Source organism: Mus pahari, chromosome X (assembly GCF_900095145.1).
Source record: "Mus pahari chromosome X, PAHARI_EIJ_v1.1, whole genome shotgun sequence".
NCBI classification, from domain to species: domain Eukaryota; kingdom Metazoa; phylum Chordata; class Mammalia; order Rodentia; family Muridae; genus Mus; species Mus pahari.
Window position 1 is genome coordinate 49,865,932 of NC_034613.1, and position 25,120 is coordinate 49,891,051.

General features: G+C 37.5%; 1 protein-coding gene across 6 annotated transcripts in view; it reads right to left on the reverse strand.

The window, feature by feature from the left end:
* The window catches only part of Fgf13 (fibroblast growth factor 13), a 507,713-nt gene that overhangs the window by 50,375 nt on the left and 432,218 nt on the right, over positions 1–25,120 (reverse strand). For 5 of the 6 annotated variants that reach the window (XM_029533963.1, XM_029533965.1, XM_029533964.1 and 2 more), the window contains 2 exons: positions 18,081–18,191; positions 12,033–12,136 (listed from right to left, as the gene is read on the reverse strand). In XM_029533963.1, the coding sequence (XP_029389823.1) occupies positions 12,033–12,136; positions 18,081–18,191 (215 nt within the window). Of the gene's footprint in view, positions 1–12,032; positions 12,137–18,080; positions 18,192–20,153; positions 20,675–25,120 lie in introns of those variants that run through there. The other variant, XM_021187750.2, reaches the window with a different exon arrangement.

Sequence of the window (25,120 nt, forward strand, 5' to 3'; positions counted from 1 at the left end):
TCATAGGCTCTCTTCATGGCGCTAAGCCTCTAATCCTTTGCATGACCCCTTCAGTCCTGGGCCATCAATTGCAACTGAGGCTGCACCTTCACCAATGGCTTTCCATGGTCTCTCACAGTGCCAAGCCTCAGCTGCTCTTCATGACCCCTTCATGCCTTCAAAACCAGTACCACCTGGGTGACTCTTACACATTACCAAGTCCCACTGTAGCAAGAGGTACATCCTTGGCTATCTCTGGAACACAGCTCTGTGCTCTCAACAAAAACTTTCAAGAAGATGTCACCTCAATGATGCTGGTCTCTTCTTTTTTTTTTTTATTCTTTTTTTTTTATTATTATTTTCTTTATTTACATTTCAAATGCTATCCGGAAAGTTTCCCATACCCCTCCCCCCACCTCTGTTCCCCTAGATAAATAGCTTTCATAAATATGGTTTACATCTACTTGCTTTCTGTAGTATTAGTCACCATTTGTACTTGAAGAGAAGTGTTAAATGAGTCTTGGGGGTTTGAAATATTCAAATGTACATAAGAGTTCTATAGATGAAACAAGAGAAAATAGAAGGATCAAAGTTCTGCTCTGTTGCTTCATCATTCATGAAAGTCAGTGGTAACTCTGTTATGACAGAAACCAAAAATCAAAAACTAATGCTTATTCAATATTCAATATTACTATGTGTTAATGCATCTTGACTATTGTATCTCCACAAAGCTGTTATCTCTGGGTCAGCACTGTTTCTCTTTCCTATGCCCACTTGCAAATTAAAAAATAGGGGAAGCTAGCTCTGTCCAAAGGTGAAGTGGACTCTGCCATAGGTTTAGTTGCTGGGGCCCAATATAATATACTTAGGCTGACCCTGTGAGATAACTTTTTAAAAAACAGTTACAGATTTAGAGAGATTTCAAACTCTAAGTAGTATCATTTCTTGCTATATTTGAAGAACATTTCTCTGTCATGTTCAGCTGTTCTGCCCCCATCAGATATAGACATGATTTTAGCATGATCTGCTGCAGACTGTGCTGCTATATAAACAGCAAGCATTGTTTGATACAACTGGTAAAGTTCCATAATCATACACCCCTAGTCCCAGCCTTAAGGACATTCAAATTTTTTTCCTTAAAAGAGATATTTTTTTTCTTTAAGTGAGTCTTGTGCTAAAAATAGCATTGCCAAACTTTCAAGTTGGCTTGGAGATGAAATAGTACACGTGAACCCTTCCCCAAGTAGACCATCCACTAACATTTAGAGCTCAGAGCTTAGTATGAACTTTATTGTGTCTATTATAAATTCTAGATACTCTCTGTATGTATTGGATGCTTAGTACTTGCAGGGACTTAACAGGTAATTTGCTAGTTGATTTACAATAAAACCTTCTAGGAGGACAAAATCCCAGCATGGAAGGATGAATTGCACATTCAACTCCATCCTTAGCTGAGAAACTATTGGCAATTCTTAGGTGTTGGGGAAAAGAGGATTAGTTTTCTCTAATAGTGATACCAATGGTAGATAGACTATACTCCAGGGGTCACACATCCAAGAACATTTGGGTGGCACACACTGGCTCTGACGGAGTAAAAACAAACCCAACGGACACAAATTTGGGTGGGAAGGGAAGGGGGAAGCTGAAAAGGGTTAGGGTGGGAAGGTGAAGAAGAGTAAAACACACTGTGTGAAACTCTCCAAGTATTAATAAATTTTTTGTGAAAAAAATACAAAAGCCACACCAGAAAACTTCTGGACCATTGGCCCATGCTTTGTGTGTGCTGGGAGGTTAGCTATGGTTTCTGAGAGTAGGGAAATTAAAACACTTTAGGAATCTCTGCTTTAAAGCTTATGAGAGAGCACAGAAGCACTTAGCTTCCAAACTCCTCTAGGCTCTATTTACTTCAGAGGCTTTTTGCGTGAAAACTTTTGTTACAGTGACCCACCACTATTATATGGGCAAAAACAAAGGAATACTTTATATAGCATTTTAAAAGAAATCTTTTATAAGACCAACTATCAAACACCCCAGAAAGACTGTTGTAGTAACCTTGATTTTATAAGCAGGGTAGACCAACAAAGGTGCTATGCACAGATTTTTGGGGGGAAAGGGGTGTATAGTATTCATAATAGATAATATAGTTTTACCTGTCTGAATTTCATTTCTGTTATAATTTTCATTGTACAATGTCTCATTTCCAATTATAACAGTTTTATGGGACAATTTGTATACTCTTTAAAGCATTTATCATCCTCTCTACTTTTTCAGTCCAAATCGTAATACTTAAAATTGTTATGCACACTTGACTTTTCCAAATCATTATGAAAATATTTTCCCTTAGTAAAACTGAATGTCATTTCTAATTTTGACTACTCTTGTTATGTGCTGTGCCAGAATTCCTATGAATATCTGATGCTCATATGAAAGCAGGCATTATGTATTATTGCTACTGGCTATATGCAAAAATCCATCCAAGAAATCAATTGAGGTTTTTCCCTGTAGTTCTACTTCCAGGGTTGTCAGAAGTAGTTAGCATCAGAGTACCTGATGAATAACTTAATCAGAGTTTTTGCACAGATGTGCCATCTCCAGACATATTCAGCTCAAGCAAAACATATTTAATGTATTAGTCAGGGGTTTGCCAGTTATTAACCTTGGTTACAGCTATTATAATGATCAGAGAAATTTTTTCATTTAAAATTTCTCTCTTCAGAACTCATAATTCCCTTGAAGACTGGTAGTCATTGAAACCCTTCTGAGTTTTCTTTGTGCCTCAGTAATGCACTGACTTACATAATTTTGAAAACTTACTCCTTAAATAGATAAAAATGGCAATAATCTGTGCCTTTAACATATTTTAAATATTTAAATAGACCTGACAGAAATCATGAAATTGGCCTTTATATTTATTATGTATATATCTTATCAATAAATGAATATCAAAAGTTACTTTTGAGAGACACTAATATAAGGCTAAGGGTAGAGTGGGGAAATTTGGTTACTAACTGATATGTACAGAATTCAGCAGCAAACTATTTCAAAGCACAGGTTTCACAGAAATAAGAACAACTCGGAAAATGTATTAGTGAGCTATTTTTTCCTATTCTGCTGTGGATTGAAATAAACAAGAATGTAAGGACTAAAAATAATGCCTTCATTGAATAATGTCTTCAAGATATTCATGGTTTACTAACATAAAATAATGCCAAACAACCATTGGTTCTCTTCCATACATGTATTAAACTCCAGTTATAATATTGCTAGAACAATCTCCTATTGGTTAAGATAGGCTATATATTAAAAGTGTAGTATTTTAGGAATTCCAAAATAAACTTAGTGTCATTTGTCTTTTGCATGTGTGAGAGACAGAGGTAGGAAGAAGACAGAGAGGGGAAAAAAAGCAACTTCCTCACATCTGATTTTACATGTTAAAACCTCTTTTGTCTTTCTTTACAATTACTTTATATTTCAGTTCCAAGATAAGTGGTGTGTTCCTACAAACATGACTTTACCTCAGAGTTAAAACCATGAGACAACTATTAAATATGTGTCCTGTGACTACCTTTCCAACTTGGCCTCAGAAACAGATCACTGTCTTTACCTACTATCACTATTGTCTTTCTGATTTCTGAGAAACATAAACGCAGATTTTTTTTCACCCTGAATAAGTTACTGGCTTTGGCTATTGTTTTCATAGGGACAATGAAAAGAAGGTGTTTGCATTCCAAGCTAGATTTGCTTTTATATTATAATGAAACTCTTAGCACTACAAAGAATGGTAAACAGTTGAAAAAAATTGTGACTTGCAAAATGATCCTGGCCTTGAAATTTTGCTTTTTTTCTTTTAAAATAATCTCATGTTTTACAATTTGCATTCCAAAAGATGACTCAGAAATGTGTCTGTATAATTGCTGTAATAACATTACAATGCATTCATCTGAACAAAAGTTCCCATCAAAATGCATGATTGCATACATGCAGATTCTTTGATCATAGTTTTTTAAACATATGCACACAAACTGGGAACTTATTTGACAATTACAACGTCTTCAATTTCATAGTGAATAAAAACTGTATTAAATATCATTTAACTGAAGGTTATAGTTTTTGTGTTCTTGTTCATTATTATTGAGAGAAGAAAGGGCTATGACCCCTAGTTCACAAATGGAGGTCAGAAAGCAACCTCCAAAGGTCCATCCATACTCTTTTTCAGCAAGTGGATTCAGATGACTGAGTTCAGGTCACTAGCCTCGGCATCTCACTGGCCCCCAAATGTTACAATCAGAAGTTAATATTTCTTTGTACCCACTCTCTTTGGTTTTAACAAGTTAACTTGCTCATCGTCTTCTTCTGCTTTGGATACTGCTGACATTGATTTTCAATCTATTTTCATTTATAATTGAGACAAAGTCAGTTTCTTAAATAGCTATACTTATAAAAAAAAACACTATACGATGCTTTTTACTAAATTTGTAATTCTGTATTATAATAACCCTAAACTTTCAGTTATCTCAATGTTATACAGATTTGACATAATGCAAATTTTTCCCATGTTACATTAAGACTTCTAGGAATTAATTTATTTATTAATTAATGAATTTGTGTAGATTTTGATATGTCTGTATTAATATAAACACTAGAAATCTGTAGTTATATAATTGAAAATATATTGAAAATTAGGTCATAGGCTACATGATAACATGCTAACTCCAAAAAAATATTGCCAGAAAACAAAACAAAATAAAAATCTAAGAATATTGTAAAATAAATGGAGTGGAAATGACCTAGCTCAGAAAATATTGCAGAAATATGACAGCTTAATACTCTAGACTGGATCCTAGACTGAAGAGAAAATGCTATAAAGAACAGATCTGTCAAATCATAAAATTGGAAAATGTACAGAAGATGATATATAATACTATAATATTATGTTTATGTTAAATTTATTGAACTTGAGAAATAGATTTTGTTGTGTTATCTAAGAAATTACAACTACTGTTAGTAAGTAAAAATTGAACTACTTTGAGGTTACATGCAAAGGATTTCAAATTTATTTGTATTCATCAATTTTATGTGTATAGTGTATATATGTATGTGTATGGAGTGAGGTATGCTTGACTGTGGGTATGCATATAGAAGCTGTTGAGCGACTTTGGCTATCTTTTTCTATCACTTTCAGCTTTATTTTTTTGAGACAGGGTCTCTCATTGAACCTGGAGTTCCGTATTTCAGCTAGATGTGCTGGCCTGTGACTACACACTAGGATCCTCTTGTGGCTATTCTCCACCCCAACCCTATGCTGGGGTTATAGGTGTGTACCACCACAGTGAGCTTTTACATGGGCAATGGGAATTTTAGCCCAAGCTCTCATGCTTTCACAGGAAAGTCTTTACCAACTAAACAATATGCTTAACCTTACTCCCTGAAGCCAAAGCCCCACCAGTTTAGATGAGTGAGTAAGCTTAACATTCAGTGAGAAATCTTTGACCTTGACATACACATGCATTAACACACACACACACACACACACACACACACACACACACACACACACACACACACATAGTGAAAGATGCAAAAAAAAAAAAAAAACAGAGTTAAGAGCTAGAGTTACTAGTCAATGAGTTAACCTATTAAAATGCCCAGTGGTATGGACATGAGATTAGATTAGGAAGTCCACTGAATAGAGAATACCTACATGCTAGATCTAAATGGGTCAAAAAAAAACCCCTCAGAAATGGAGTTATTGAGTATATAATCGGCAGGTATTCTAAAGCCATCAAGATTATAAGCTACTGTAACCACCATGGGAATCAATACGGTGTTTCTTCACAAAGCTAAAAACAAAACCATAGTTATATTATTATATTTCTTCTTAGAAGTTTGCCAAATGGCATATATGACATGAAAGAAAAAGGTAAGATTATTTGAGGAAAGGAAAACAGGGAGTCGACTAATGGGAAGACAAGAGGAACAGTGGAGGTTAATGAGGAGTACAGAATGCAGTGTACTGTAATATACATTACACATATACATACTTCATTAAGCAGATGTACCTGTAAAGGAGCTCTTTTGAGACTTTATCACATGGGAACATATTTCACTTAACATTTATGTTTAGTTCTATCTTTTTTACTGTACCAAATGTATAAAGTACAGTGTGACAATTAACATATGCATATAATGTACACTGTTCACATTATACTAGTTAACATTTCCATCTCCTTAAATACTTTATGATATTTAGGCTTGATTAAACAGCCAGGTTTAACTAATTTCACAATTGCTAATGTCCTGGGATGAATGATACAAAATCATAAAATTATGAAACAGTAACTGATACATTTAGTATTACACTAAAAATTCTGCTGAGCTATGCAACATTCTTTATGTTTTTTACGTTTTATAAATAACATATATCACTTTCTCTTTCATGTATTCCATCCTGTTCCCTCTCAAAGTCATAGCCATATTTTCCTCTGTTGTTATATATTTGCATGAAGACTATTTTGTCCTGCTCTCATTACTCCTTAGTTACTTATAGTTCTTTTCAAAGGTTAGGGCCCCATAAAATTTCCCTTTTCCATATAGGAAATCTATTGATGTACTTGTTTAGGTCTCATTTTGGCAGCCATGTTGGTAAGATTTCATGGATGTAGCTACCCTATATTTCTAGTAGACTACTAGACACAATTTCATAACAGACTTCCTGTTCCTCTGGTTCTACAATCTTCCTGCTCTCCACCCTTAGAAGTTGTTCTTAATGGGAAGCAAATCTGAATTGTGAAAAAAAGATAGTTTCTTTGTTCTAGCTTCTATAGAACTAGTATAGTTTAATTTCTCACTATTTCTAGTAGTGATTCCTCTGAATGAAAATGTATCATAGAGTCTTGAGCATGATATATTAGTCTATTTCTGTGTGATGGGAGAAGAAATTTGATAAATTTAAAGTATGTGTAAATAATCTGTTCGTGAAGAAAAGCATGTATCTTTAATTCAGACTGAGTAAAGTCCTGGAGTCAGTAATACATGCTGTCCAAGGTATGAAACTAGATAAAAATTTGTTTCCTTGCATATGATTGGCTTTGGTAGTCCAAAAACCAGAAATCATGTTTGTTATATAATTCTCACAAATCATTGGAAATGTATGCATGGGAAAGACTTCCTTCTTTCAAAATCCCCACTGACTATACATTTTTGCTTAATAGTGATACTGTGTACTCCTAAATGGTCTGCTGCTTTTGACAAAAGATAGTAATTAGATAAAAATGCTGCTATGAGTTCTAGAACATTCTAAAATAAAAGCCAAATTATCTTTGCTTTCTCACCATCTGTGCCTAGTTTATACTATTACCATTCTATTAAATATACTAAGAAGTTACCAATTTTTCCACATTTAAAAATCTTGAGCTTTTATAGTTAATATATATTTCAAGTACATTTGAAAAATTTATTACAAAAGCTTCATGTTATGAAATATTTATGCTATGAAGTTTTGAGAACTCTCAAACACTCATGTGGAACTCCTTATTAGTTTTAAAAAAACAGAAAATTTTTCTCTATGTACAATGGTACAACGGTAGTTCCCGAAAAGGATACATTATAGTTAAAAGTAAATGTGTAATAAAATAATGGCTAATTATGATCTCCTGTGCCACAGATGGTCTCTCACTGCCACTTGAACCTACACCAAGACTGTCCCCTATGGCCACAAGAAAAAAAAATCAAGAAGTATGTACAGTACAATCATGTGAGGTAAGTTGTTACTTCTATAACAATAAGAACACGGAGATGTTTTCACTTAATAGATTAAAAACATTGAATGAATGTAGAATTATGAGACATAAAAGCAGAAATGCAAAAGAAAACTCAGATAATATAAAAAAGGTCTTCTAAGAATCACCAGTTTTCAAAATCTCATGAATAGTTCTTTGGAATTATAAAGGCAATCTGTACAAGGAATAGAAAATCTGCATTCTGGTATATCGATCAGCAAATCTGCCACTTTTCTTTTATTTCCATTTGGATAATAGTTTTTCCATGAACTGAAATGCCAACGATCAAATTCTCCCTTTCATTCATAACCTCTAATGAACCACCCTCTGAATCTTATTGTACAAAGTTGTTAAAAAGTCAGTATAAGAAGACATGTCATTTCTATCCATGCGTGAATGTGAATGGTACTCAGAAATATGGGGAAAAGAAGAAAAATATGCAGAATGGAAAGAGAAAAGATATTTCCAAATGTTATTATTTGGAAGTGGCCAGCAAAGAAGAAAGAAGGAATTTCAACATATATAATGGTATTGCCAAAACTAAAGAGGGAGGGAATTTTAAACAGGGTCAGTATGTCAATGACTTGAAAAACAAAACAAACAAACAAACAAAAAAACAAAGCAAAACGAGAATTGTCAGTTTATTACATGGCAGTCTTTGGTGATTTTGCTAAAAAATACTTCTAATTGAGTCAAAACTACACTTCAATGAAAAGAAGAATAGGCAAGAATGGAAGCAGTAAAAGGTCCGAATATCTGAATAATCTAGAAACGACTGGAGGTCTAGATGGTGAAGAAGACTTTAGGAAGATTTATTTTCATTTGTTTGTTTGTTGTTTTTTGGGTGAATGTTAACTAAACAACTAGAGCTAGTAGATAAGGGATAATTACAGATATATAAGGGAACTCCAAGGTAAAAGAGAAGATTAAAGTGTAAGATAAAGGGTAGATTGAATTAGAGAGGAAGGGTCACTCTACAAATAGGCAAGGGGTTGATAACAGGATAACAGAGACAGATGTTCATGTATCATGTTTGCATGTGATAGAAAAGACCATTGGATTTTCTGCCAGATGACCTCTATTTTCCCATTAAAATACAATAAAAGGTCATGTGTGAAAATCCACAATATAAGGGCAGAGGTTGTAAAGAACAGCTATTTGGGTCAGAGGAGAAAGAAACACATGTCCACACATGGGAAAACTGTAGCCATTAACCAAATCCATCCCAGTATCTGTTTTGGTGAATAATACTGATACTCATTTTATTTGACTGCCTATGATTACTTTTGTGCTACAGCAGCAATGTTAAATGGTTATGACAGAAATTTTATGACCTACCTACAAAGGCTAAATTATTTACCAAGTAAGTTGGCCATAAAGTCATAGAATTCTGTTCTAATAGGGTCTGGAGAACACATTTTAAACTAGATAAAAATAAAACAAAAGTTCCAGACAGGATGGTTGTCAATTTGTTGAAGAGATCTGGTCATAACTGATACAGAGTAATTGGAAGAATTGGTACATTTATCCTGTAGAGGACTCAGTTGTCTTCCCTAGAACAGAATAGTTTGGGTATTTCATCTGTACATTTAATTCCATGATAAATCAGCAACATCTCCACCTTAATAGGAATGTAATTGCTTTCCCTGATTTGTAATTGCTTATTTAAGGTTACTTTTCCTTAATAGGATATGCATATATGTGGTAGTTTGAATAGGAATAGCTGTCAAAGACTAATATATTTTAATACTGGTCCCTAGTTGGTAGAACTCTCTTTGAGAAGGATTAGGGAGATGTGGCCTTGTGGGAGAAGATGCATCACTGGGGCTGGGCTTTTAGGTTTCATAAGACTCACATTATTTCCATTGTGGCTCTCTGCTTCCTACTTGTGAATTGAGATACAAGCTCTGAGATGCTGTTCCAGCTACAATGCCTGCCCACTGCCATTATGGAACCCTAAGCCCAATTAAATGCTTTCTTTCAGAAGTTGTTTTCAGCATGGTGTTTGTTCACAGCAATTGAAAAGTAACTGTGACAGAAGTTAGTACAGGGAGTGGGACTGTTGCGATGGAACTGGCCATGTGAATTCTTGAAGAAATGTAGGATAGTGTGGATTGTGAGCTAGAAAAGTAATTGAATACTGTAAGAAGAGATTAATGGGCCATCCTAACAGGCCATTGGAAGACAATATTGCTTAGAGTCATACAAACAATGGACATCTGGCTCAAGAGGTTTCAAAGGGGAACAACAGTATTTGTAACTAGGTTGGGACATTGTGGCAAAAGGTGTAGTTGTTTTCATCCTTTGTCCTAAGAATATTTTGAGGCTAAATCTAAAATCGATTTCTAAATTATTCTAAAATAATTTCTTTGGTGGAAGAGATTTCAAGATAGCCAAATATTGAGTCTTTGTTACATGATCATTATTAATCACTATTATTATTATTATATTATTATTATTGTTGTTAAGGTTCATGAAATTTATAATAAAAAATAGGGAAAAGATATACAAAATTCAGTTTGAAGAGAAAAGCAGTACTGGAAATTTTACTGTTGGAGCCAAGGCTTGTGCTAAAAAGAGATAAGGAGAGGCCTGATCCACAAAAGAATAAAGGAGGGTTGCCCTCCTTGTCACTCAGGGCAAGACTCCACCCATCTAGGCTTCCTCAAAAAGAGCAACAAAGGAAAGGAAATGTGATTCAATGGGGCCAGGCTGCTTCACAAGCAGGCAGCCAAACTTAGCAGCATTAACCATATTATTCATAGAGCATACAGAAGTAAAAAGATTGTGAAATATTCCTCCATGGTTAAAGAAAGTTGCTGAGGCAATGCATGACATGGTAGTTCCTGCATGAAGGTCCTGAGAAGCAATTGTGTGAAGTGAAACCTGGATTGTATTAGAGACCCCAAGATTCTGAGCATGCTAGAGATATGGGGTATCTGCCAGGGATATCTGTACACAGGTAACAGAATCAGCCTGAGAGTGAAGACGTGTCTTGAAGTCAGTGAAGTAGGAGGCAGGTCACAGCCATATAACCTTTCAACAAAGGATGTGGAGCTGTAGGATTTGGAGTTTTCCCTGATGTGCTTTGGTCTGGTTTTGGCTCAGTGTTTCCTCACTGTGCCTGATTCCTCCCTTTTGGAATGTACCTTCTATGGCATTATATATTAGAAATATGTGATTACTGCTTTATTTTACAAAGGGATGCCTTTAAGAGATTGCCTCGAATCTCAGGAAAAAAAAAAACTTTGGAGTTTTAAACAATATTGAGACTAAAAGACTATAGTGAGTTTATATACTAGACTAAATGCATTTCACATTATGATATGCCCATGTGCTTAAGGGGGTTTGGGGTGGAATGTGGTAGTTTAAATGTAAATGGCCTTTATAGGCTCACATGTTTGAGTAATTGGTCTCTGAGTGGTGGAACTATTTGGGAAGGATAAGGAGGATGTGGTCTTGCTGGAGGAGAGTGTCACTAGTGGTGAGCTTTGATGTTTCAAAAGATACATGCCATTTGTTCAGTTAGTAAAATGCCATCTGTTTCTGTTTTAATTTTTTTTAATTATTTGAATTGTCAAAATTATGGGTACAGTGTGATAATCCAATATTTGTATATAATATATAATGTTCAAATCAGGAAAATAAACATTTCCATCCTTTTAGCACATTTAAAATTTTTGATCAACAGTCATATTTCTGATGTAGAACATGCTATTTTAGTATATTTGTAAAATATTGCCCAATCAGAATAATTATGTTTCACTATCATAATTTTGTGTATAGAGATATGGAGGATATGAAGGCCCTTTCTATTCTATTCATTCATATTAGACATATAATACCATACTACTAATGCCATTTTTTTGTTTTTGTTCAAGTACAATTTAATCTCCTGCTGCATACAGTGGAACACTTCTCGAACCATTTATTTTGTGTGTCCTCGAGTTGGTTTCAAAAGGATCTTATTAATTTCTTCAGGAATAAATAGGGACAGATATGGCTATGTAGTTAAGGAACAGGTTTGTTTATCTGATGGTGCCTATTATTCCAATGGCACTGTCTGTCGAACTTTTAGGTATATTATTGATTTATTTATTGCCCATGCTAGTTTTACATGATTAATCAGGAAGAACTATAATTGTCACCAGAAAATAATTTGCTTGTCCAACTGACATATTTTCATCAAAACCAGAATCTATATCAAAAGATCAGACATTTTCTTTCATGTCAGATGAAAACACGAATTGTAAAAACATGCACACAAAGACTCACCGAGGTGTACAAGTATCCCTCGCTGTTCATTGCCAAATACAGCTTGGTTTGAACTCCTTGAATAGCCACCACCCGAAGACCCACAGGGATGAGATTAAACAGAGCTGAAATGTCAAAGAATGGGAAAATGTTACAGTTCCAAATTTCATGGCTTTCCAATGTATTCCATAGTAGTATCTGGCTTCCTAAAAGCAGTGTGGAATAAATGACTCTAGACTTATGTATCTAGACACATACAAATATAGCTATGTTCTACTTTCTAGTGTATTTGACTACTGATTATATTCACTTAAGTGAGTCGATAACAACATACTCTCTAACCTTCCAGGGAGAATGGAAGACTTTGGTGGGAACATCCTGAATTTTAGAGCACTGGAGGTGGGAAATACTTACATTTTGGGGGTGGGGTAAAGTATCAGGAACTACTGTGTATACTAAAATAGTGTTCTCCTCAAATTAATCTCTTAACCTGCTGTTCTAGATAGTTGCTGAAATGTTCATGGGCCCTGTTAGATGGAACTACCAGTTGAGAAATTCCTACACTCTTATGAGACACTCTGCTTCAACATTTTCATTTAAATTATCTGTATTGTTTACAATGCAAAAACCTCTAAATAAATCTGGACCTTGCAGAAAAAATTATTTTGTATTCCTATATTCCCAGAGTACTATTTCATAAAGAACTGGCATTTTTTTCAGGATGATAGAGTTGAGCAGACTCCTGGCATTTAGTTGCAAAGATAATAGGTATAGGAATAAAAATAATCTATAGAAGAAAAGTATCATTTGTTATTTTAATGTGTCCTGCAAAATCATTGCAAGCAGGCTAATATGGTCTTCATTGCTTTGTCTGCAGGTCTTACTGCATGAAACTTACACCCAAGCACTCCTCACCATCACACACCTCTCACTAGAGACAACCAGTGGGTGCCCTCCCACCACCAGCTGTCTCTGCCCTCCCACACCACGAACAAAAATAAAGCAGTGCATTTTTAAAACGTAGTGTTTGCCACACACATCTTTTGGAAATAGCCTGCGTACCTTTCTCTCAGGAGTCATAGACGAATGTTGATGATTTTGCCCTGTTTGTATGTTCCTTAGGGATGATAAACTGATCTGTTACTTTCCTGAACAAGAATTTAAAGGCATAACTCCCATGTATAAGTTTTTTTTTCTAGAATCACTTATCTTTGAGCATATAGATTCTGTTACAGTAGGTGTGGTAGTATGTGCAGACATATTAATAAAGGACAAACAAAATACCTCCTGTGAAACCTACAATGTATCTTTTCCTTAAAATCTGGGTTCTATCAAGGAGGAGGTAGGACATAGTGTACAGTTGAAAATACAAGTGTTCCTACCACATGTCACTGATGGCACTTCATTTGCTACTCATCATATAAAGTGCTGTGCCCTTCTGTTACAGGAAGTAAAGGAGACTAATTGCAAAGGATGCTAGCCAGGATCATGTGCTATATTTGACAATGTAATGTACAAGAAATAAGCCTAATATCTTTAAGCACATCATGAATAAGTCATGTCTCTTTCTGTTGATGACACCTTCCTCACTGCAGGTACTCAAAATATATTTGTTGACAGATACCAAACTATATGGTAGAACCATGATTATCTTTTTGAGGAGTATAATAAATAGAAATCATAGATCAAATCTCTTGAGGCCTACCATAAACTAAACAAAAAAGTCTAGTATGTGGGTTGGTTTAAAGTTAATATCACTACATATTAGCCTACAACTATAAAACCAACAGTGCCTGAAACCAAATTAGATTATAGTAATAGATAATGGAAATAGATAAGAAATGAAACTTAAAATTATTTTTAGAATCTCATATTATAAAACAATATTCTGAACCCTCTTAGTTGTATGAATGTAGCTTTTAACATCAGAGGTGGGCGTGGAAGAGGGGGCAGAAGAGTTTGATAAGGATTGGAATTTTGTGTTGATTTTCCCTGCTCTCAGACTGTAGTTTAATGAGAAATGATACATAAAGTTCAAACAATAGACAATTAAAGGAGGAAGAGAAGCACCCAACACCAACCCATAATCCCTATTCTTCAATAGTGGTATTGAGTTTGTAAGAGGCCATTCACTTTTTATTATGTACCCTAAATATTTATGAAGCTGGATACACACAGACATAGACACAGACACACATATACACACACAAACATGTGCATGCCAAAACTAAAGAGAGTAAAAAAATGGGAAGTACTTGTTCATACATAGAAGTCCAATGTTTCCTCTTAGATAGTCAATATAAATTATGAACTGAGTTGGCTTTTATGTTTTCCAAAGGAGCAATCTTCCCAGATAAAAACACCAAATATTATAGCAGAATTAAGCTTGGACAGAATCACTTCCTATACATTGTGGTCTTGCTCTCTTTCCTGGCTTTCAGACAGAATCTGGCTTTCTCAGGCAGACCTGAGTCTTACTATGCAGCTCAGGCTCACCAGAACTTGTAAACAATTCTCCTGCCTCAGTTTCCTTAGTATTAGAATTATAGGCACTCACTGACACTCACAGCCTTGTACCTTCTCTAATATTGTAATACGTTTTTATGGACTTAAGATGTATTACAAGTAATTTAATTTTAGCATTAGTTTAGTCAGAGGCTAAACAGTCTTCATTTCTTCAGAATATAAACAATGATACATATAATGTAATAATCTAAGGTAATGTTAATTTCAGGACAGATACTTTTTTAAAGTCCAGAACCATACTAGAGTATTGTTATGAATAATCTCAATAGTAACTAACAACTTCATCTAGAGTACATCATTGGGTCATATGCATTAATTCTGCTCGGGCTTGCTACTTTTTGCCAGAAAACTGAACTCACAGTTAATAGTGCTAGACAATAACAAAAAGATGTTTGGTCAGGATGAAATAATTAATATAAAAATAATTGATTTCATTTGTATTTCTAAAAGACATTCATTATAATCTTATAAAGATATTCATTATCTTATAAAGATATTCTTAATCTTATAAAGATTAAAGATATTCATAATTATAAAGATATTCATAATCTTATAAAGATATTCATTAAAATCTTTTCAACCCTTTCATCCATATTTCTTGAGACTTTTTTTGGTTTGTTTGTTCTTGCTTTGTTTTGTTTTTTAAGACAGGGTATCTCTCTGTAACCTTGGCTGTCCTGGAATTCACTCTGTGGACCAGGCTGGCCTCAAACTCAGAAATATGCCTGTCTCTGCCTCCTGAGTGCTATAATTAAAGGTGTGCACCACCATGCCTGAACACTTATTTATTCAATAATTCATTTATTCATTCATTCATTTTGTGGATTAAGAGAATTTTCAAATATAACCTCCATGTTGCTTTTTAATTGTTTTCTCTTGTGACTATATAAACACAAACATTTCTAACTTAAGGGGATTAGTCACACTGAGCTATGCTCCCTTGTTGCTGAACAGTACATTGAAGCTAAAGCTATGATAGGGCCAATTTATCCAAGAGATAATAATAAAGTTATTATTTAATGTGTGTTGGAGAATCATGGCACACTAAAGTGGCAAAACTATTCTAAGTGTGATAAAAGGGGAAATCTACACTTTAAAAATTCATTCATTGTACCCAATAATAAAACAGCTTTGATGAAATGTCTATCATCTTTGCCTTTTTAGGGAAAAATGCATAATTTATAATGTCTTACTTGTCCATGATTAAATATCATTGAAATTTACTGTAATGGTAACTTATAACTACATAAGCTAGCCTTAAATGCATAGTATCAAACATGGATTTAGAAACAGATGTACATAAAGCATGAAATTATTTGTTTTATCATGTGATCTTGTTTACCATATCAAAGCTAAAATGAAATAGAATCAATCAAATGAAACTAAATGAGAAAATTACAATAAAAAAGATATGTTGAGGAAATACTATTAAAAATGAGTCAGAGTTGAAAAAAACTTATGTTGTTCCATTCATTTAAATAATCACTTAAAATTAATACTAAAATGCTTGGCTTGGGGACATAGATTTGAAGGGTTACACTTGAAAGTTGATAGATCAGTTTAATCATTAAGCATCTATGTTTTATGGTGGCTATGTCGCATAGTAGCAATGGGGAAGTGAAGTTATCTCCCTAAGCTGTAGTTGCTCCTCAACACAATGTAGTCAAGCTCAGCTGGCCCTGCCGGGTTATTTTTGTGATGCCTTTCATTTGCTGCATGTTACGGTAATATTTATCTTTCATTGACTTACCACTCTATGTTTTAATCATAGTAGACATGGATTCTTGTTATCTGGCTAGGTTCTTTAAAGGTCTCTGAATGTCATCGGTATTCAGAAATGACATGTCAGACAGAGTTATAAGACAACACAAGAAGAAGTTATGGCTATGGAGAACTGAAGGAGCATAACCTTCTAAACAGTAGAAAAATCCAGAGTGAGAAATGGAGCTGTGCGTGCTCCATTTGTATATCTCCTAAAATGAATATGTAAGGCATTATCTTTATGAGTTTGTCATATCACTCTTATTAGGAGACAACACACTGAATCATCTATTCAAAACAAAACAAAACTGTTTATTGTGAGAAAATACTAGAACCAAATCTTTCTTTTCTATTTGAACCTGGACATTTAAAGTATATGGAAGCAACCAGATTGGTAGCTAATCACAAACTTCCCCTTAACAATGCTCTTTTTTTTTTGAGACACTATAAAATAGAGAGTAGCATCCATCACTTAATTCCTGCCCCAGGCATCAATGTGTATCCATAACTTGGTGAAACAATTTATTATGGACCACTATGCAGTGATGTGTGTTACTTGATTCCAGTAAAGTGCTCAGCTTCATTTGGGTAGTTGTTTCAAATAGAGTAGTATGCATGGAGGAGTAACTAGGATCCGTTATAAAACTTTAATATCATCACAGCAACACAGCAACACAGCATTTGGCAAAAGACTGGAGAGCCATTTAATATACTAGGCCTTCATCCTAGGAACCAAGAGAGGTTTCTTCAAGGGTAATTGAAGGTAACTTTCTCTGGAGGTACTATTTCAACCCTCAGCCCAGGAAACACTCTTAAAAGGTGTAAAATTCTTTAATCCTTAATACTGGAACACTTATGTATGGCTTTACTGCCTACAGTTATGTAGTTCCAAAAGAATGAACTACAGAGAATTCCTCAGCAGCCAGACCTACTTTCCGTGGCTGTTTTCTCAGCCAACAATGGGAATATTTCTAAGAACTAACAAATCTGAGGGAAATGAATCCAAATTTCGAAACAGAATGAATTATGAGAACCAAAAATTTTAGTCCTCAGAAACAAATGAGTAAGTCTGCAGATATCTGTAAATTGAAAGAAACAATTATTAATATCGAAGGAAAGGGGGCACTATTTGTATTTTTGTTTTAATTATTCTAAATAAATATTTGTAGACAAAGGTTATATAACAAACACCTTCAGATCACTGGGCTTCATTAATTACAAATAAAACTCCATTTTGATGCATTTCCTTCTTAATTCAACATTATGGTCTCCAGTTTAGTTTAAAGAAATCCTGTTGCAGAGCCATGTAAGTGACTCAGTGTTAAAATATCAATCAGTCTCGGAGTTATCGGTATAATGTGGCAGGGGCAAAAGCTTGTAAGAATGAATTATCACGGTATGAAACCACTCCTGCCTCTTGGGATGAGGCTCATCTTTAAGAGTGGAGATAGCATGCTATTTCAGGATTGCTGTGTGGGTGAGAAATTTTTCTGGGGGAAAAAGTAATAAAAATCCAAAGGACAGCCATAAATCTATCTAGATTACCATGGAGATGACATTTGGATCATCCTTCAGATAGTGTCAACACTATTTGCTCAACTTTGTATTTTGGATGTTTCCATGTTCAACTTCCTGTCGGTGAGCCTAGGCAAACAGGGTTATGTCACATGATCATATTTTGCATTGACATAAGGATTTGGCAAAGCTTGAATTAAAAACAAATAAAAAGAACCCAATGTCAACAATATGCTGGTACATACTATTTATTTAGCAGTCACTTACTGTAAGTGCTGTCCTCGTCTTTGGTGCCATCAATGGTTCCATCTGCCTGCAGTTGCAAGTGGTAGCCTTGTCGGCTGTATAGTTTGGTAACTATACCCTTAAGCTGAGGCTCTGCAAAGAGAACAATGGTTTGGGTCAATTGATATATATATATATATATATATATATATATATATATATATATATATATATATATAGTGGGAGAGACACAGGATTCAAAATTCTACTTTAACATACAAATTTTAGTGGGGGTTAAAAATCAAACTATATTTTGAAAGAGTCCTCTGAAAGAAAGAAAACAAGCAAACAAATGAGAAGTTTGAGGAAAAAAAACACATTAGAAAATATGAAAAAACATTTGATTTCTATTTTAAAACATTGGTAAAACACTATAGCTTTTGACACAGTCTACTATTTCTGATCGTTGGCCCTTTTGTATCTAGTGGCACTCCACCTCATTAAGCATTCTGAATGAGTTGGCAAATGGCATAGTCTGCTTTCTGAATAATGTGTTACTTTTCATGTGGAAGGAAAATAAATATAAAAGTAATGTAGAGTAGCTTGCCAACCGGGTGCCAAACCCACCAGCAAGAATTTCCTTAAGAATAAGCACAATTTGTAGACAGCTATCTATCTAACCTGGAACCCCATTAAAGGACCTCTATCAACAAAACTGAGGCTTCCACACAAGACAATAAGAAGTAGGTAGAAAAAACAGCCATCTCCAGTCCTATCAGATTTTTTTCTTATGGAAAATGGATGTGAAAAGAACAGTTTCTGTTAATGAAGAGGAAGGAAAATAAAATCGTACTTATTTTCAAATTTAATATCAAAAACATGATTACTCAAAATATAGGTTCTTGATTAAAATGATCTTCAAGTACGAATCACCATAGATTAATCAAGCATCTAATTTATTTGCTTTTATTGAATCCCGACACCTGCATTAAAATAATATTTATTGGTGTCATATAATCACACGTTGTAATGGCTTTTTAAAACAAATTTAATTCACAGTTTATGCACTTACAAACTTTGTGCAAACTGAAGACATATGACTGCTTTTGGAAATTCCAGGGTGTGCAGAACACAGAGAAATAACTGATGGATGAGTAAGTCTGGTTTGCTGTAATACTTGTCAAATAAAAGGCAAGAAAATGGTGTGGAAGGTTTATATGGTTAAGAGCTGTAAATAAACTGCCTGCTCCCCTCCCCGCCCCCGCCTCCGCCCCTGCCCCCGCCCCCAAGGTCTACCTTGACGCAACCTGACACCTAAGGCTCTTGGAATTTCTTCTGTCGCGGGAATATCTTGTCACTCTTAGCACTGAAATGGTCCAAAAGGACCCACAACCTGAAGATGATTTAAGTCCCGTCTTTTGTCTTGTATTTAATGTCAAGTTATCAGCTTTACTAGTCTGACCAGATCACTAAAATCTTTGACGCAAGGTTCTAGAATTATTACCACCACCACCCCCTCTCCATCAAACGCTTCAAAGCTGCCCCACAAGTCACGTCTGTCCCGAAAAGAAATGGAATGCCTAAACAGTGGAAAGCCCATAGCCCTTGGGAGTGGAACCTGGAGGGGAAGGGTCTGGCTGGCAGAGATGAAAGCAGGATAGAGGTTCCCCGGGTTTTCCAGGAGGGGTAGGCAATGAAGTCAGCCCTGCTCCTCTCTTGCTATCTCCAAACCACAGGACAGCCTGTCTGGGTTACGCCTTCCCTTATCCCAGGGGCATGCACACCCATACATGCATGTGGCACAGAGGGCACACCTCCAGGGCAAGCTATGCTCCTGGGCTCTGTGCCTGTCCCAGGGCAGTTGCATTGCAGCAAGCCTGTTTAACTGTTACGGAGGCAAAAAAAAAAAAAAAAAAAAAAAGAGAAAAAAGAAAAAAAAAAAAAAAAAAAAAAAAAAAAAAAAAGCAATCGCCTTCCCACGCACGCACACCGGCTAGGGGGCCTCATCTGCACAAGCCAGGCTCCAAACTCACCTACGCTTCCATGCCGCCCCCAACCCCTTTCACAGTCGCAAAGTAAGAGAGGGCAAAGATAAAGGCAAAGCCCCTTTCCGACCTGGTCTCCTTCTGCGCCTCTTCTTGGAGCCAAAGAGTTTGACCCGGGAAAAGACGTTTAACTTGTTTTTGTCGCAGCTGGTCTTCCCTTTGCTGGGGCTGCTGACACACTTGCAGGCATTGGATTTCTCGCGCTCCCGGGCTTGTCTCTTTTGCCGGATGAGCGAGCTGGCGATAGCCGCCGCCATGGCCACGACGCCCACCACCACCACTTCTTCGGGGGCCCCTCTGCCTTCGCCTCCTCTCGCTCCTCCGCTGCTGCGCTGCTCGCGCCTTGGCCGCCTGGGTCTCCTTAGCCTGCGCTTGCTTGGCCGGGGCTTCTGGGCACTCCGGCTTCAGTCGCGGAGGGGGCTCAGCATGCCTTCTGAGCTCCTCCGAAGGTGCTCGGGCTCCCGCGCGGGTTCTGGCTGCCTTGGTCCGAACCGACGCCACAGCCCCGGGCCGGGATGGCAGGCGAGACTGGCAGGAGGCAGAGAGCTGCTCTTGTGACTGCGTGCGCTCGGCCCCTGAGCCCCGAGGACAAGGTGCAAGTCCAAGCGGCTCGGGTCGGAGTTTCGCGGCACCCCCGCCCTGTGTCGCGTGGAGGGGGCCGGAGGAGGGAGGCGGGCAGAGGGAGAGCGCGCGGGCGGGAGAGAGGCCGCGGGCGCGGGCGGCGGGCGCGAGGAGGGAGGAGGCAGCGCACGGGGGAGCGCGCCCTCGCCCTGGCCCCTCCGGCGCTTCCACTAGTCCTTGCAACTTCGCCGCCTGAGGACCGGCAAAAGTTGGCCGGTGCCAGCTTTCCCGCAGGGATCAAACAGGTAATGGCCTGGCATCATCGCTGTGGCTGCTGCTCTGGGCGCGGCACCGTCGCAGCACAGGAATTCAGTCGCTGCAGGCACCCTCCAGAAGAGCGCGACAGCCTGGCGGAGGCCCCCTCCCTGCCTCGGCGGCCCCTCCCTCTCTCCCGGAACCCAGCTACTGGCTCCCGCCCGCCCGCCCGCCGCCCCCGACCGCCCCACCCCCCGGGTGCAGAGTACCCGCTCCCACGAACACCTGTAGAAGATCAAGACACTGCCCCGTCGCCCAAAGCCCTCTTCCTTTTCCCTAAAAGAGGCTTAGGGAGAAATGGTGATGGAGGAGGCACTAGGGTGAGATAGTTGCCTTGCAAGAGCTGAGCTGTGCTGGGCTTTGGGGCTGGGAGAAGAGGAGCGAGGGTGTGCATTGAGTACAGGACTCAGAGTTAGCCCCAGCCAGAACCCTAGAAGTTGCCCAGACTCCTGCGCATAGCTCAGTAATAGCCCACATCCCACCAGAGAACTGAGATATTTTGCATGGCGACACTTGTAGCCCTTCAGGAGAGGAGACCAGGGCACACAGACGGGCTCAGCCCCCATTATAGTGGCAGCAGCAGGCACTGCAGAGCTGCTCCAGCACACCACGCTGCCACCCAGTGGTTTCTGCTGACTTTTCCTTTCTTGCCAAAGTGTGCTGGCCAAGCCCCGTTTTTTTCCTCATCGCCCCCTCATCTGGCCATTTAGGAGCCACGCAGCGAGCCTGGACGTGTACCACAGGCAATATTGGGATAAAAAGCATAGCCTAGATCTTCATTTCAGCTCTGTTCCACCCCCCATTTCCTGCTTCCTTCTTTTACCTCTTCCTTAAAACCAGAAAGGTTCATCTCTAATCCCCAATTCTGGAATCACCTTGGCCTTTGGCTAGCTTATTTGTACTGATAGGTTCTTTCTCTCAGTCCTTGTAAATGCATTAAAGTGATCATAGTTCATCCACTTCTGTACCTTTAGACGCTATTATTTTGCTGTTTTGTTTAATATCCAAGGTTAAATAGAAAGCTCTGCTAGGGATCTATGCTTTTAGTACTGGACCCTCTCTTCTTTCCCAGGTCATTTCAGAATAAACTAAAATGCAAAACCAATGCTTAACTTATCCCAGAGCCTCTAAGAAAGCAAAGAACACATTGGCTTAATTCATGGAGTGAAGACCACTGGTTTGCTCCCATTGTGTCTGGAATGCCTGCATAGTTGGAACTCCTCTTGCTCGCTGTTTTCCCATTTCCTTGTCATATAGACTACATCAGTTAAAATCCATTGAAAATTATTGATGAATGAGTGGTTGGTATTGATTTCAGATGGAAGAAGAGATATCTCCACTCAGAAAGAGCAATTGGTTAAATTTCAGGAACTAGGAAGGGAAGTATTTCATCAAAAGCTAGATCAGAAGAAACCTTGACCAGGGCCAGATATTTGGGATTTGGAATGAATTTACTCTGGTACCTTATTCAAGGGGCCCTGTTCTTCAACTCATATCTCTTTTGTAATTCCTGATCCGGTATATAAAAATGCTAAGCAAGGACAAAGGTTTTATTTAGAAAAAGGACAGACTTGGCAAAAGATTAGGAAATATTACAAGGAAATGAAAAGGACTTTCCTACATTGTTTTTCACTCATTCCTCCAGGAGAACTATTTACCATTTGCTTAAATAACCCCGGAATGTTTTTATTGTGCCTGTGGATTTATTGGCTTCTCTGGGTTAGATACTGTCAGTAAACAGACTCATAGAAGAAGACTTGAGCATATACAGCCAAGAGGGGCAATTATCATTACAAAGTACAAATATGCAAACATCATTTGCTCTCCTTCTAGTCCTTATGTATCATCAACTTGTTTGTGTTTTGACTGTGAATTGAACTCTCTGGCATGAGCACATGGGTCCACTAGGCCAAACACTGACAACTTGAGTCCACAGGTATTTGCAAATACCTTTCCTGCTCGAATTCGTTTCTTCTCAATTATTTCTCTAAACTTTATTTTTAGCTATTGCATGAAATATAAAAAATAAACTTACAACAGAAGTACCACGGTCTCTTAAAGCATATATATTGTGTAATGTTTTATATTAAAAACACCTGGTGAAATACTATTTACCATGAAAATCTGCAAGTTTTGAAATATACAGTCCATTATTGTGTATAGTCATCCTTCTGTGCAATAGCACACCAGAATGTTTTTTTCCCACCTAACTGTTACTTACACATTGATCAACCTTCCCCCATCAATCTTGCTAATTCCAAAACAGGGATAATAGAATAAATAAGACATAGTCCTTGTTGGCATTCAAAAGTTACTTCTACTTCTTTATATTCTCCACCTCATTCTTTCATTTCTATGGGAAAATATCTGATGTGAGATTGATGAGACTGGATTAAAATGTCTCTAACTTAATGTATTCTGTCTGCCTGTAGACCACATGCATTCTTCTCTCTCTCTTCCACTAATATGTCTGTAACTCACAGTCAAGTTCAATCCAGAACATAAAGAAAGACATCTGTGGGGGATGGAGATATGGCTCAGTGGGTAACAGCATTTGCTATTATTGCATCGGACTCAAGTTTGGTAATATGTACTCATGTCAGGCTGCTTATTGAGGTCCAGACAGTCTTCTGGCCCCTGTGGGCACCCTCCTCAGGATATTACAGACAGACACACACACTAATACACACTCAAACACACACAGCCACACATGCATACACAGATATGCACGTGTATATACATGGAACAAACGGGTCCCTCTAAATCACATTATCCAATTGGCTTAACTATAAATGAAGCATGCTTTTTATGGTTTCTTACTACCCATTTCTATTTCCCAGGTGCTTAGTAACTCAAAGAAAAGCATGGATATCATTTTTCAAATCCTCAAAGTGCTATGTATCTGAGGAGGGCAAAATGAAAGCCAGAATTGCAGCACGTCTTAGAAAAGCCTATTTGTCTTTTATTTCCTCTCCACTGCCATCTCAGACCAGTAGAATGGCATTTGAGTGGGAGGAAGAATAAGAACTCTCTTTTGACACCTGCTTCCAAAACACCCTTTCTCCTGGCTTGCTTTATCAGTAGCAGTTCTGCTATGGGATTTTTGGATACCCTCCAGATTCATAGTTTGAACTCTTCTAGGCTGTGTGGATCTATTTTTCTTTGATTCCCACAGACCTCCTGTTCCCCACTGTACCCATCAAGCTCATGCCTTGATCATATTCCGAAAAATATACATTCTTAGCACTTTTCTCTATTTCCATTCCTAAAGAACTTTATGCTGGCACCCGACTAGTCAGGAGATATGTTTCGTTTTGTTTTGTATCTCCTATATTAGCTGGCCATGTGAGTTTTGTGGGTATGATATTCTTCCTGTTGAAAGGAGTATCTTGGTCAGTGTCAGTCACTTCCAAGCTGTAGTCTTAGTTCCCTAAAAGTGGCGGCCTGTAAATTCCCTTGACAATGTTTTAAACATGGCACCTCTACTTCCATCTACTCTGTGCAGTGCAGCTCATTGTGGGATTTCTTTTAAAAATAAACATAAAAATTCAACTACTAAAAACAAAATGCTTGAAAATGCCTGGACAAGATGCACCTTAAAGGCTTTTTAGGTCTGAGAGTCTTGTCTTCATTTTGTGAACACCCCTGTTTCTCCAGCAGCCTTAGCTTCTAGTACCTGCCACTTGTCCTGTCCTACATCACCAAAACATAAACTATCCCTGGAATCTCAAAGAGAAATGCTTAAGTCCTTTAAGTCCCCCTCTTTGTGAGTTCATTTGGAGCCAGGTTTGTAGCACTGTTTTCTAAGATTTAAGGGAGTTATCAGAGCATAGAATGCTGATCCTTCTCTGTCAGTGTTTTTGGCAGGCCTCAGATGAGCTGTGAGAAGCTGAGGGGACCTACTCTCCAGAGACTTCCCTGGGAAAAAAACAGAAATCCAAACAGATGTGACTGTGATGAGCAGAAACAAGAGAGTTGAGACAGCCTAGTCTGTAACAGTCGCAGAACCTTTTGAACAGGAAGCAACTGGCTGTCTTTCTGCAACCCTGAAAATGAAAATTTCAAACACCCTTCCTTCATAAAGACAAACATGATCACAGCAACTTGCCAGTTCTCTCTCTCTCTCTCTCTCTCTCTCTCTCTCTCTCTCTCTCTCTCTCT